This window comes from Chamaea fasciata, unplaced genomic scaffold (assembly GCF_029207755.1).
Source record: "Chamaea fasciata isolate MVZ Bird 193981 ecotype frontalis unplaced genomic scaffold, bChaFas1.0.hap1 SCAF_9, whole genome shotgun sequence".
In the NCBI taxonomy this organism is placed as follows: Eukaryota; Metazoa; Chordata; class Aves; order Passeriformes; family Sylviidae; genus Chamaea; species Chamaea fasciata.
In genome coordinates this window covers 35,186,828-35,201,942 of record NW_027094094.1, presented here as the reverse complement: position 1 = coordinate 35,201,942, position 15,115 = coordinate 35,186,828, and the positions used below count along the sequence as shown (strand labels likewise).

Here is a 15,115-nt window from a genome sequence, read left to right as displayed (position 1 = left end):
CTTTGAGAAAGCATCTACAGAAGGGCTTTCTATTCTTTTTTTTTTTCTTTTTTTTCTTTTTATTTATTTTTGAGGTGAAAGAGAAAATGAATTAGAGGCAAAGAAAAAGGAGCAGGTGACAAATGAGAAGAACAAGGCTGGAATTTCAAGATCAAATCCATCAAATCCCTCCTCTTAGTGTCTCTGGGGCAGGAAAGCAGGGCTGCTGGGAGAAGGGAATGGGCCTCGGTTGTTCCATCTCCCTCACAGGGAAGAAAAGGAGCCAAGGAAATGTGGTGGCAGCTTCTAGAAGTTTTACTTTTGGAAGTTAAGTGTGGTGGTGGCCTTTGTGTTAGGTGAGGATACTAAAATTGTTTTAAATTGATTTTCTGCTGGTCTAAGGAGTTGAAGAACAATCGAGGGGTTGGTTCCCTGTGCCAGCCTGTGACCTTGATGGAGTAGCCCAAAAGTGGTGGCTGTGCCCACACACGTGACCCAGAGCTCAGGAGGGGTGAGGACGGTGAGTCGAGGAGAAACTAGTGCTGGCTGTTAAAATCAGGATTAAAATGCTTTTTATATTAAAGCCTAGCTGATGCCTCAAGTCTTGAGCCCAAAAGCCATCGCAGAAATTCCTATTAACCCCACATGGGTATGAGTCACACCTCTTAAAAGGGAAGCTTATTAGGCAATTAATTAGAAGCCTGCCCCTTCTGTGCCCTCCATCCCAGCCCATTCCTGCTGGTCTGGGTCAACATCTGGCTCTTTCCCTGGCCCTGGGGCTCTGCACTTTCCAAAACCTTCCAGGAGCTCTAGGATCCTTCCAGAGACTGAATTTGGTTTTTTTCATCCTTCTCTTGAAAGCAAAACCAGTGGAGATGAAGCGGTGGGGTGCTCCCCCTTTTCCCACTTTCCTCCTTGGCAAAGTGGAAGGGCAAGAAAAATGCAGAGGTTTACAGCTGCAAGCGAGGTGCTGAGACAAGGGGTCCTCAATGGGATGCAAAAGTACCCCCCTAAACTGCCCAAACCTAAAAAAGAATATGATTTAATCTGGTCAGGAAGAGAACAACAGCAAAAAAAAAAAAAAATCTCCTGAGGTCAATCAAAGTTCAACACTTGGAGAAAGAAGAAAATCTGTGTATGTGTGAGAAAGAGGGAGAAGTAGCTGTGATTGAGAGAAAGGAGGCAAAGGGAGACAAGATAAATTCTGATTATCTGGTGGAATCAAGACACTTAACTGCCCTGTCTGATTCCTGAGAGGAAACAAATGGAGCCTATAACTTTGTACTGCAGAAAGATAATTTGTCCCTGTTTCCTCAGCCCTTGCCGGAGCCAGGTCGGTGCTCGGGCTCGAGGAGGCTTGAGCAGCGTCTCTAGCATGACCCTGGGGAGAGATGGAAGGTGGTTTTCTTCATGAGAGCCCTGAGAGGGGCTTCTGAGAGATGTGCTGCAACTCTGGCTCTGCGTGCCCTGTCCAGGCAGGACCCTCTGCTTCCTGAGGATGGGGGCAAAAGTAGGATGAAAATCAGTAAATGCAGTAAATCAGTGCTAAAGAAATCAGTGGAAGGTAACTGGAACAGATTTTCATCATGGTGGTGGTGGTGAAAGTGGTGAAGCTTTTGTACCACATTCCCAAATTTAGCATTCCATTAAGGTAAAACTTGGAAAAAACTTGGAGCGAAGCAATTGTGAAGTCTGATTTCTCATTTCAGGCTTGTGTTTCTTATTATCTTCTATTTAATTTGCTGTGTTTGTTAGTAATGTTATTTTTGATCTGTATTTTATACATTTTTAATACTCGTTTGTTGTTTTTTTTTTTTTTTTTCCTGAACGCGGTGCTCTGAAAGTAGGACAGTGATTACTGCCTGACTGGGAGATAAGGGAAAGGGTGAAAGAGCTCTTAGGTTTTGGTGCCTCGTTTGGGAGGGTTTATTGGAGATGGAGTTTTTCTGTGCTCACACTGCTTCTGAGCTGTCCCTGTCTAAGCTCTAATGAAGCTTCTTTTTTCTAACAAATCAAAGCCCAGAGAAGCTGAGGAATCTGTCCTTGGTTTTGCTCCTTTCGGAGCAGGGGGTGGTCGAGCTCAGAGTGCTGTTTTCCACAGATCCTACTCCAAAGGCTGACAGGAGCAAGGCATGGAGGTGTGATGATATGCTCTGCCCAGAAGTGCCTTGCCTCCTTCTCCAGGTTGTCCTGAATTTAGGAACTCAATTCCCTGACAGTTGGAGGTAGTTGTAGTGCAAAGAGAGAGAAGAGTTAAATGTTAAATGCTTGTTGATTTAGTTATTTATTTATTGGTACAACTAGGTTTGCAACACACAAACCACAAATATGTTTAAGACTGGGTGGCACATGATTTTCCTATTCAGCAGGAATTTTAAGATCTTTCCCTTCTAAAGATGGAACCAAGACCTTTTGGAGTTTGAAGTATTTGCTGTTCTGGAGGGAAATGATGACCTGTTGATTTGGGTTTTTTGAATGGGTGGTAAAGGGAGAAAGCCTGTTCTCTTGTTAACCTGGCTGAACAAAGAGCCACGATCCTGGATTTTTTTTGTCCTAGCTACTGGTTTTCCCTGCCACGGAGGCTGAGTGTCTTCTTTTGTCCTCGGGGCAAAAAGACCTTTGCTAAGGACGGCTTTGAACATCCTCCAGCATAAAATCAAGCTGCTGCCTTGTTTTGTATCAGGGCTACAAGGTTTGAGAAAGCGTAGGGTCTTTGTGTCCATGGGGTTGGCAGCACTGAAGAGGTGAGAACATTGCAGATGAACACTCCGGTCACGGGCTGGGATAAATCCACTTGTTTTTGTCTTTACCCAAAATGCCTTTGGTTGTGACCCATCACTCACTTGCACCTGTTGGTGGAAGGAATGGGTTTTTTCCCCAGTGGTTAATTCTAGCTGCTCCTTTTAAAACAACTGCTATTCCTCATCCAAACAGGAATTTGTCCGGGTTTGGGCACGGAGTCTTGCTGTGCTTTTGTGCTCATTGCTTAGTATCACATTTTGTCCTCTCCGTGGATGTGCTCGAGATGGCCTGAGTCATCTCACTCTTCTTAGTCACAGATGAGGCAGTTCAAGCTTTTAAAGCCTTGTTTGTGTTTTTTTTTAAAAAGGAAAAGCATTTTTTCCAGCTCTTGAAATTTTGTGGCGTCCTCTTGCCTCCAGTCCTGAAGGTGATGCAGCCTGGCAAGCAGCTTGTAGATTTGCAGCCTCAAAGCAGAGGCAGCTTTTTAGCCTCAAAGCCACTCCTGACTTCCCCAAGAGCTCTCCAGGCAGGGTGTGGAATGGCTCCTTGCATGCTTGGACCCCCATTCCTGCCAGCAGGGCTGGCTTTGGGATGTTCTCCTCTGCAGCTGTTGCCCTCCAGTCTTTTGAGAGTGTTTGGAGAAGGGTCAAAAAGTAAATTTTTCCCAAAAGAGCCCAAGTAACCAAGGGTCCTCCCTGTTACGTGCCATGCTGTTATCAGAGCTTGTACCAACAGCAATTTTACACGGCACTGTTGTGTCCCCTGTGAGGTTGGTGGCTTTGGGACCTGCCAGGCCAGCTGGATCCTCACTCAAAACATGCTTCACCAATGTCCTAGGGCACTAAATTTTTAATCACAAAGTCACGCAGGGCGAAGGCAAACGCCTTACAGAAATCTATTATTTCTTCTTTATCTGCCAAAATTGTAATCTCATCAAAGAATAAAATCAGGTTTGTTTGACAAGCTCTATTTTCCATAAAATCGTGTTGACTGGCATTTATTATGTTCCTATCATTTAATTCTTTATTAATGGAATCTCGTATCGGCTTTTTCCATTATTTCCACCATGATTGATGTCGCACCGATCGATTGGGAATCGCCTGCCTCGCTCTGCTCTCCAAACTGTGCTGCTGCTTTTGCCCTCTGGTCTGCTGGAACTTCCCTCACCTTCCCAGAGGGATGAAATTTGGGCTTCTGTTCTCCTTGGCCCGGAGATCTGGGGGCATGGAGTGCTCTGGTGCTGCACAAGGTGGCTCACACAGATTGTCCCCCCTCATCCTCAAATCCACATGGCCAAGGAGAAATTTCATCCCTATCCCATCCCTGAGGCCAGGCGGCCTAGGGAATCTCCTGTCCTTATCTCCATCCAGCAGCTTTTTTCCTCCTGTTTTCTCCCCCATCCTGCTGGGAGAGCTGGGTGGGACAACAGGCAGGCAGCCACGGCCAGCCAGCCATGGCAGACTGTGAGAGTGCACAAAGCTGTTGTGGAGGGGCCCAGAATGATCTGAGGAGGTTCTTGTGGGAATGAGGTGAGGCTCCAAGGGTGGTGGCTGACCCCTGCTTTTGTTGTTGCAGCTGCTGGTGGTGCCCCTTGGCAGGAAGGGTGTGCAGGAGGCTGGTCAGCGCTTACCCAGGGGAGGCGCGGGATCCTCCGTCTCTAGTGCCAGGGCTGAACCAGGCTGACTTTCTCTTTTAATAAAGGCAAGGAAGGAGAGGATCTGTGGTTCAGTCCATCTGTGCCAAACAGAACAGTCAGACCATGCACACGTGCATGCAGACGTGCCTGACTCCCCTTGAGGCACTGGGGCACCATGGGCGTTGGTTCCAGGTCTTCCACAGACCTCTGTTCTCTGACGAGCTGGATGTTTTCAGCATTTCTTCTTCTCTGCCTCGTTTTGCTCAGGATTTCCCTCCTCTCTGTGTCTCCCAGGTTCCTCGGTGACTCAGCTGCTGGCCCGGGACCTGGACAATGACCCACTGGTCTTCGGGGTGGTCGGGGAGGAGGCCAGCCGGTTCTTTGCCGTGGAGAGTGTCACCGGCGTCGTGTGGCTCAGGCAGCCCCTGGACAGAGAGGTAAAGCTGGGGAAAAGCCACCTCTGCTCAGATGAACGGTAGCCCTCCATCCTCCGTGATGGCTGAGATAGGTGTTGCTCCCTGGTGGGGCTGGGAATCTGGGTGTGTCCATGTTCCTTGGACACCCTGTCGCTGTTCTCCAGTGCAGTGGGGACATGGGCAATGGACAGCGTGCTCTTGGTTTGGTCTGACTTTTTGGTTTTCCCGGGTGCTGGGAATAACATCCGTGGGTCTGGAAGTAAAGGAATTAGTAAGTGGGGATGATCTACCAAGGAGCCAGGCTGCTCACACAGTCAGGGAAATGTACAGGCTTCCTCTTTAAATCTCTATGCCAATTAAATCCTTTACTATTTAGAACAGCGTGTCAAGAGATGTGAGGTATCCCTGCTTATTCAATCTCATCAAGACTTTTCATCCTCTTGTGGATTCAGGCTGCTGGATGCTAAATTTGGCAAAATTCTTGCCTCAGAGCTGTTTCACCACTCCTATTTTCAATGGCAGCTTTGGTGTGCAAGGCTGGAATCCCATCCAGGTGCCTTCTTTGCTAAAACCTTGGCCCTTGCCGCATTCCTGGAGCAGGGAGTAAGGGATATCAGGAAGACTGGGAAAATGCCATGTCATTTGGGCAATGTGCCTTATTTCCCCTGTGCTTCTGCTGCCTGTATTTAGTGCTGCCTTGGCCAGCAGCAGTGTTGGGAAGATCAAACCCATTAACACACCTCCGGCGCTGGCGTTCCCTGCCGGAGCCAGCCAGGCATTGGGATGCAGAGGAGCAGGGTGGTGGATGTTGCTCAGGCTGGGGCTGGGGGGAAGGCCAAACCCAATTTCACAGTGTTAAGAGCGAGACTTTGGGAAAATAAAGTGCTTTTCTTCACCCCTCTCCCCTCCACCTCCCTGTGCCAACAGCTGCTGGCGTGAGTCATAAATCTTCCCTTATCCAAATGCCTCCTGCTTCCTGATGCTTTCTGTGCCAGCCTTAGGCCCAGGAAGGTGATCAATAGATTTTAGGTGTCTTGTGGCGTTGACGGTGGGAAGGGAAGGAGCTGGGCAGAGCTTGGATGCGTGGATGGGCTCGGCTGATCCCAGGGGCTCCAAGTCAGCCGTACATGGGAGACAGTGAAGGCAGACCAGTGCTGGGAATGGATGTGGGAAAGGAGGTGAAAGAGGCATAAATGACAATTTATGGTGGAGGAAACAGTCAGAGGGAAGGGATGGAGATGGGCAGAGGGTTGGGAGCAGTGAACACTGGCCTGGATGCACATGTTCAAAAAGTCAAGGGAGAGAAAGGTGCTCAGGAGAAGCGGTGGGAAGGGAAAAGGGAGAGCTGAATTCTTGTACAATGGAGGAGAAAGAAGGGAGAAGGAGTCATAGTTAAGGTATATGATGCAGGAAAAGATAAAGTAGAGAAAAAGAGGAAGGAGCAAATGTATTAGAGGCAAAATGAATTTTAAAAGATTTTTTTTTTACTCCTATGAAGATTAGAAGGAAAACGGATTTTTTTTTTTAAATGGCAGACCCTGAGGCTAAAGAATTGTGTTAAAATAATTTTAGAGACAGCAGTTGGTATGTGGAAGCTTTCTCTGATTATTTTATTGAGTTTTTAAAATTTAAATGCTCAACAGGTTGCTTCTTATCTCCTGTTTTTCCTTTCTTCCCTATTGCGTTGTCCCTTGTGGACGGGTAGGGGGAAAAGAGGGCTGAAAGGCACTGATGCAGCAGAGTGGGATGGCACAGGGAGCAGAGTATCTCCTCTGCCTCGGGATTTCAGCTCTTCCTTCTGCCAACGAGCTTTGCCCCGAGGCAGGAGTTAGAAAGGGCGTTCCCTGTTTGTACTTCTCGGCTGTTTGGATGGAAATGTGGGAGCAGGAGGGGGTACACACAGTGGGGAGCTGTTCCCCAAACCCTTCTCCAAGAGGAACTTTAGTGCAAGCAGAGCTCCTGTTTGGGGCGCTGCTGGCTGCTGCCTGTCCCAGAGCCCATCTCATTAGGAATAAATCAACCAGAGCTGCGGCATGGGGAGCCATTTCAGGCTGGCTTTTCCAGCCTTTCCTGCGTGATGCTTTGGAAACATCGAGTTGCTGTGCTCCAGCAGCTCAGGCCGGGCAAGGACACCAGAGGTGGGAAGGAATTGCCAGGACAGGAGGGAAACAAAAAGCACCAGCTGGTGGGCAGGTACCAGATAGATGTGGTGGCCTGAGTCCTGCTGTCCATCTTCACACAATTCTTTGGTAAAATAGGAGCAAAATAATTCCTGGTGGGAAGAAAAGGGTCAGGAAGAGAAGGTCTGCCTCCACTAGCAATATCCCCCTGCCCTGATCCCCCCAAAAAATCTCTTTCCCACTTGTTGGGCTCCCCAGCATCAGTGACTGGAATAGATCCCTATTGCAAGCTGTTAATTTAGTTAAAGCAATAAGGGGCAGAGAGAATTGTGTGAGTGTTTTTATGGAATTTCAGCCAGTTCTCACTACATAGGCTTGTCCCAGGATTCCCAGCTGTGTGATAGGTAAGTTGGGAAAGCAGCAGCAGGATTTAGAGGTCCTCACTGAGACTGTGTTGCATTGTCACAAGTCATAAACCTTCCCATATTTTAAGTGCCCAGCTGCCAGTCAAGGAGCTCCTTAGCCCTGCCCTCCTGACCCAGGACAGGGCATCTGCCGTGCCTGTGGAATACACGGGAGCCCCTCTGGCATTCAGATTCCCCAGGGTTTCCTGCCCAGTGCAGGTGAATGACACTCAAATACCTCTCCTCTTCTGGAAGGTCCTGAAAGCATTTTGCGTGTAATAACATTGGCTAAAAGTCCCCAGCCTGCCATCTGCAGATAAAAGCCACAATATCTTTAATTATAGGGGTTTTTTTTTTCCTTCTCTTTCCCTTTCAGACTAAGTCAGAATTCACGGTTGAATTTTCTGTCAGTGACAGCCAAGGGGTGAGTGTGACTTCTCATTTCATGCTCTGCGGCACGGGCAGAGGGGAGCAGGGGCTGTGGGTCACTGCGGGCCCCTCTGCACCAGGGGAGAGGGAGGGGTCACCCCTTGGCCCAAAGCCCAAAAACAGAGCCTCAAGCTGGCTTTGGGCTCTAAATCCACACCCAAAGCTGACACCCTGCTGTTGTCCTTGGCTCCACAGGTGATCAAAGGGACAGTCAACATCCAGGTCGGAGACATCAATGACAACGCCCCGCAGTTCCACAACCAGCCCTACAGCGTCCGCATCCCAGAGGTAGGGATCAGCTCTGCCTAGCTTCTGCCTCTGCCCTCAGTGGCCACTCGTGCTCTCTGGTTGCCATCACGGAGTCATTGTCACGATGTACAGGGCTGTCCTCTTGCCCTGGACCCTCACAAGGTTGCAGGAGGATGAAACCTCTGGAAGTTACTGCCTGAAAATAGGCAGAAGCAAAGTGTTTTGGGTGCTGGGGGAAGGAGGTGGAAGAGGAGATGTGGTGCTTCGGTGACATCTTTCTCATGACGAGTGGTAAGTTTGCGAATGAGTGTAAATGAGGATCTGTGTCTTGTTCTCTTCCTCGGAGCTGGGAGGGATGCACAGCTCTTGTGGCAGAGGTGACCTGAGGCAGGGCCAAATATTTCCCCAAATGCCTGAATTCTGGCAGAGTACTGCCCAAAGGCTTCTGCCCTGGCTAGGGATTTCCTTTAACTGCTCCATTGCAGGACTCGTCCCATTATGTCCCTGTAAGAAAATATGTGGGAAGGGGCCACAGGAGATCATCTGGCTCAAGCTCCCACTAATCCAGTGAGACTTTTCATGTTAGGTCAGATTGCTCAGGGCTTTATCCAGCCAAGTGTTGAATATCCCCAAGGACAGAGTTTCCACAACCTGCTGCTGCTCTCTCTGCTGGCCACTGCAAGGGAGGTGACGTCTACTCATCCATCAGGGACAGCTTCTGCACCTGCAGCCTGACTTGGCCGGGAATTTATAGGTCTGATGCGAATTTAGGCTTTAAACCTGTGCCTTCTGGTGCCAGGCGGAGCAGGTGAGGATATTCCATTTGCAACAGGGGGTTAGTAAAGCATTTGACATCCTCCAGTGGAGGAAACCTCTTTTTGCACCACAGTGCCAGGGCAGTTTTCCTCAGGCTCTCCTTCGGGGTGTGGGTGAGGTCCCACGTGCATTGTGTGATGCGTGTGAAATGAAGCAGCTTTGGTAACTGAGAGGTGCAAACAATTGTGTTACCAGGGCGTATTTAATATTCCTGTTGCTGCCGTGCTGGGCTTTGATCCCTCCCCATCCCTCTGCTGGAGGATGAGGTTTCTTCATTAGAGCTGCTTGTGATGTATGAGCCGGGAGCTGGAGTCTCATCTTTGCACCAAGTCATCTGAAACCTCCCCGTGAGAGTGGCACTGGGTCAGAGGCATTTCTGCTGCTCTTCAGAGCACCAGGGGTGGAGAAATGACTTGGCAAAATCCGCACCAGGTGCCCCCCGCTCCCGCCTTTGCTCAGGCCTCGGGAGCTGGCAGGTGGCTGCCGTGCCTTGCTGCTGCTCCTCCCGGCTGTGCTCTGCCTGCAGAGGTCTGCAAAGCAAAAGGAATGGCAGTACGATGGGAGGAGAACAGGCTCCTCTCCCCTGCCCTCAGATTTCCCTGTGGCTTTGTGTTGGAATTCTGGAAACTGAGAATTTGGGGTTTTGGTATATAGTAACATTTGTGGGACAAGATGAAGTATTTAAGGCGTTGTCTAAGTCCTTCTTCTTCACCTTCTTCCTTCTTCTTCGTGGGTTTGGGTGGTTTTCTTTAATTGGGTGAAAAAGGTCATTGTGAGCCTTGGGTGGTCATTATTGGGTCAAAAGTATAAATAATATAGGTGTCACCTTGTTATTGGGGGATTATCACTTAAATAACCTTGGAAAGAGTTAGAGGTGCTCCATTTTACCTCGTTTCTCAAACTTGGTAGTTAGTGCTCGCGGCTCATGAGTCTGTAAATAGATAGGAAACAATAAACATCCAAGTCCAAACTCAAAACCTACATTTCCCATGTATTAATCCTGACCTTGGCAAGGAAAAAAAGAAGCCAGAACTGTCACAGCTTTGCTGTTACCTGCCCTTCATGTGAAGAGATGGAAATGGGTGTCTGTGACTCCTCTGGGAATCAGGGATGTGTCAAGCACCAGTTTTTTACTGGAGTATCTGTGCCACATCTCTTCTTGCTGATGGCTTCTGTCCCGAGAGCCAATATTGCAAAGCTTGAGTTTTCCCCATTTCCATTATTAACCTGTGCCCAGCCTGGGGAGCAGGGAGGGCAAAGGTCCTGGTTTGGAATCCTGGAACCTTAGAGTCACAGAATGGTCTGGATTGTAAGGGACCTTAAAGCTCCTCTAGTTCAGCTCCTGCTGTGGGCAGGGACACCTTCCACTGGTTGCTCCAACCTGGCCTTGGACGCTTCCAGGGATGGTGCAGCCTCAGGGGATGGTGAGCACCCTGTGCCAGGGCCTCCCCACCCTCACAGGGAAGAATTTCTTCCCAATATCTAATTTAAACCTCCTCTCTTGCAGTTGAAGGCCATTCCCCTGTGTCCTATCTCTTCATGTCCTCACATGTAGAAAATGAGAGCTGGCTGAGGAAAGGGAACTGCGGGCAGGCAATCTTGACAAAAAAAAACTTACAAAAGAAGAAGAGGCTGAACCTTAGAGCCCCTCTGTGCCGTATTACACTGCTGTGCACGTGAGCTGTGGTTCTGCTGTGAAGGGTTCCCAGGACTGCCTGGCTGTTTAGGGTGCAGCAAGCCCAGTGTTCCTCCCATGCAGCCACCGAGCCCCTGGCCTTGGGAGCTGTGCTCTTCTGGAGGTTGGCCTAATCTAATTACAAGACAGAGTGTGCCAACTTCCAGTTTCTCCCCGTGATCTTTAACCAAGGGCACCGAGCAGAGGTAATGAGCCACAAATGCCTTGCTCCGCCAGCATCCTGAAGGCACTCCTGTTCTTTTGCCAGGGGGACAGGAGCCTTGCTTTGCCAGGCACTGTGGGAGCGGGGGATGGGTTCCCACCACCTTAAGAGGACCCTCCGAGGGCTGCAGGCCGTGGGAGGTGTCAGCAGTAAACGTTTTCTCTATGTGGTGGCACAGCTCTCGGGGTGGAGATGTGCACTTGGCTTTGAGACCTGTACTGAGTCACGAGCTTTCCTTGTTGCTTGTCCATGACTACTCAAAGCTGGAGGTGATGTGGCATGGAAGAGTGGGGGGAGACATGTGGGGAGCAGCTGAGGCTGGGGAACCAGCCATGGTGAGGGATGACAGGTCACCCCATGCTCCAGACAACTTGAGGGTGAGCAGCGAGGGCACAGGTACCAAAATCCACCTCAGAGAGCACACAGCCCAAATCAAAGGGCCTGTGGATACTGAATGAAGAGGTCTGGAGCTTGGACAAAGAGAAGAGTCCGGTATGGTTTTCAATAGACTGGCTCTGTGCAGATTTGGCAGCTAATGAGGGTTTTTCTCTTTTTAATTTTGAGATAAATGGATGTATCGATTTGCAGTTGTCGTGGCTAATGGAGCAGCAACCGAAAGGCTATTCAAACCTCGATGCTATTGTGTGGCACTCAGAAAGTCAAAAGAAGAGTGTGCATAAATAAATGGAACATGAAGTAAACTGACCTTTTAAAACAATACTGCTTCTAAATACCCATCCTGGTGTTTTACGTGGTCCGCTTGGTGCGAGAATGGGAATTTATTTGGGCACGGGCTGCGGCTTGCGATCGCTCTGCGGTGCGGGGAGGGATGGAGAGGATGCACCACGGCAGCTCCCAAGGCCCAGGCTGGGACTGCTGGAGTGGCACGGATCCTCTGTGCTTGCTGTGTGCTAATCTCATCCCTGGAACAGCTGCCGGGGGGGCCGGCAGAGGGACGTTGCTCCAGCGTAATCGTCCGTCCCATCTGGGCAAGGGCGCCCTGTGCTCTGCCTGTCAAAAGGCAGCGAGGCGGGGCAGGCGCTCTCAAGTCTGCAAAGGAAAGGGGAATCCTGCTAGAATTGCCGACTTAATTCACCAAGCTGGCCTCGACAGAGCTCATTAAGTTCCCGTGTATTCATTTCAGGCTAATGGCTGTCATGCTGGCTGCTGTTTGATTTGCTGTAATAGACTTTTATGGCTTTCCAGTTTGCGAGGACGTGTGTGCCCGTGGCTGTGCCCCATGGTGCTGCTGTAGTACATTAGTTAGCTGCTCATGTGCTTGCTACTCTGACCTTCAGGGTTTGTTCTCCTCTTGGATGCATCCCTTGCACTTCCCCTCCTGCTCACAGCCTCTTTTCTACCCCGCCCCTCATTCAACCCTAAGGCACCCCATTTCTGGGAGTCTCAGGGTTTTGGCTTTTAAACAAGGAGAGATCTATTGCCAAGCCTGTGTGGCAGGCTGTGGTGGCCATGCCTCAGTTTCTGGCAAGTCCAGTCTGCTTTATCTAATATTTTTTTCCGCTCGGCTGGATCCGTAGGGAGCTCAGACTTCTTGGATTGTTGCAGTTCAATGCTTTTAGGTGAGGCAAACACGTGGAGAGGAGCCAAACCCCTGTTTGTGGTGCCTGGTGTGATGGGGACATCAGGGTAAACTGTTCCCCCTGGATGGCTGCTGGGCTTTCTGTCCCAGTCCCAAGCAGGAAAACTCCTGAGGTTTCCACATAACTTTCCATTTGCCTTTAACCCCTGGGGCGGTGGTGGAGTCATCGTCCCTTGGAGGGGATTTGGCACCTGGGGACAGGGGTGGCCTTGGCAGTGCTGGGGAAATGGCTGGACTCGATCCTAGAGGGCTTTTCCAACCTAATTTGTATACTATGAGGTAAACTAACTTCAAGTCTAATACCTCCTTGGAAAAGCTGTTTTCTACTATAAACCCCCAACATCCTGAGCTTGCCAATCAAGTTCAAGCCATCCATGGCCTCGGAGCATCAGCAGTTCTGACGTGCTGGCAGAAAGGTCATTTAATTGTTGGTTTCTTTGCTGAATGTTCCCTCAGGAGTTTTCCATCAGAGTTTTCTCTCCTTTTGTGCTCCCCTCCACCTCATCCCCTCTGCTGTATTTATAACACACCGAGTGATTTATGAAGTGACGTGTGTTACATCTTGAGGTTACACATTCCCATCCCTGGAAGTGTTCTGGAACAGGGTTGGATGGGGCTCTGGGCAGCCTGGTCTAGTGGAAGGTGTCTGTGGCAGGGGGTTAGAACCAGATGGTCTTTAAGGTACCTTCCAACCCAAACCATTCCATGATCCTATGATCTTCCAGCAAAAAGCTCAGCACTGGGCCAGGGATTGCAATTCAGCACCTTAGTTATTCATGAAATCACAGCTGCACCACGAGAGAAGTACCTGTAACTTCACAAGGATGCAGGAATTCGAGCTCTGCTTTCAAATTTGTAACCACAGCCCTCTGCCCTGGGAATGCGCTCATCTCGTCCTGAATTCAAGCAAGCAAAGCTGTGGGAGAGGAGTTCAAAATTGGAAAGGAAAGTTTCTGGTCTGCACACGGCAGTGTTGATGAGGTGGCCACGGTCTGGCTTGCAGGTGTCTTAGCTCCCGACCTTAGCCCTGATTTGCCAATTTATTTTAATTGGGAGACAGGCGGGCACTCGCCATCAGCAGTGGTCCCTTCTGCTCGGGAAGCAGCCTTTGGGACTGAGCCTTCACAAGCTGCTGGGCACCGTTTCCATCCTTAATATGGGGGTGTAGCTGAAATCGTGACTTTTATGATGTCTTTTTCTTAATTGTGCAGAAAAGTATTTGGCGGGGAAGGAGGAGAGGAAGGAGGGGAGTCACAGTCCCGTCCCATCGCACAGCCTGGAACCAGACTGTGCTACGCAGTGAGCAGGGGCAGGGAGGAGCAGAGAAAGGCCCAAAAGCCCTTGCTGTAATTAAAATTATTATTTTGCTTTAAGGGTAATAATGTCCATAATTACATCAGTTTCCCTGCCATCCTGCCCGAGAGTCTTCAGGGGCTCGTATAATTCTATTGCCATGGCTCGAGGCCTGATGCTGCGCATACGAAGCAGCTGCCACCACGAGCTGAGCTCCCCCTCAGCTGCATTAGCCAGTCCCTTGCACATTCCCAGACACCTTCTGGGGCTTTTTTTCCTCCTCTCCTTTAAATAAAGAGCCTTTACAGTGGAGGTGATAAGAGAGCTGATAAGGATGATGTTCCGATTCCATTTCAAAAATTGTCTATAATCATTGCTGGCTGCTTTCCTTCCTCGTTTCTTTTTTTTTCCCCATCACTCATTGTTTTCCTTCTCTCCTTATCCTTATGTTTCCATGTGGAGTTTAGAGATAATTTATAGTGAATAACTTATCCCCCAAATCCAGTCATCCCTTCCTTCCACTACCTTTCAGAATGCAAAATTTGCATGTGTCTTGAACTTCTCCTCAGCAAATCGGATGCAGCTTTTAAAATTTATTTGTTTATCCGTTCATTGTGGGGGTTTTTTTGTTGTTTTTAAAACTTCCTGGAAAGGCAGCAAGCAATTTAGCGAGTTGTTGAAGCTGTGTTCATTAAGCACTGTTGGACAGAAAAGCTGGTTCTCCTTCATGGGTAGGTCAAGCACGTCCATCTCCCCTCCATCCTGGCATCCCATTGGCATGCCCAGTGCTGGTGATCTCTCACCTCCAGTGCCTGTAGAAAAAATAGGAAGTGGGCATTTGACTGATGTTTGCTGTAGCAAGAGGGTCTCTGTTGCACAGGTGATAATCTGCAGCAGGTGAAACACTTCCCAGACTTCCCTGGACATCCTCAGTTTTAATCGTCTTTATTAGTATTTTTCCACGTGCAAGCAAAACATAAATGGGCTGGGAAGTGCAGGCCTTGTCCTGGGCTTTCCCTCTGGCTTTGGGATGCTGGCAGTGTCTTCAGGCAAGAGCTCGGAAGTACAGCAGGCACCAGCTGTCATCTTCTCTCTGCTTTTTTCCACCAGGACTGGAGAAAAGAATTTAAATGAAACAGACTGCAGTGCATGAAGTAAAACATGGGGTTTGAAGGGGTCTGCACAGCTGACATTGTAGATGTCAGAATCCTAGAATGGATTTGGGTTGGAAGGGATATTTAAAAGTCATTTTTGTCCGTCCCCTTGTTGTGGGCAAGGACAATTTCCACTATCCCAGGTTGCTCCAAGCCTTGTCCAGCCTGACCTTGAACACTTCCAGGGATGGGTCAGCCACAGCTTTCCTGGGCAGCCTGTGCCAGGGCCTCCCCAGCCCTCATTTTAAATAGCTTTTTCCTTTGAAGGTGTCACCAAGTAGGTGCTCGGACCTGGAACATCCTTCTCTCCGAAGGTCATCTGCATGCAAGTTTTTGTTGTTACTGCTGGTGCGCTTGCTGTGACACCAGAGGGTCTTGA

At 49.3% G+C, this 15,115-nt stretch overlaps 1 protein-coding gene across 1 annotated transcript in view; it reads left to right on the top strand.

The window, feature by feature from the left end:
* CDH23 (cadherin related 23) overlaps positions 1–15,115 on the top strand; it is a 184,818-nt gene that overhangs the window by 35,343 nt on the left and 134,360 nt on the right. The window contains exons 4-6 of the mRNA XM_066191902.1: positions 4,652–4,794; positions 7,674–7,721; positions 7,922–8,014. Coding sequence (XP_066047999.1) covers positions 4,652–4,794; positions 7,674–7,721; positions 7,922–8,014 — 284 coding nt within the window. The remainder of the gene's footprint in view (positions 1–4,651; positions 4,795–7,673; positions 7,722–7,921; positions 8,015–15,115) is intronic.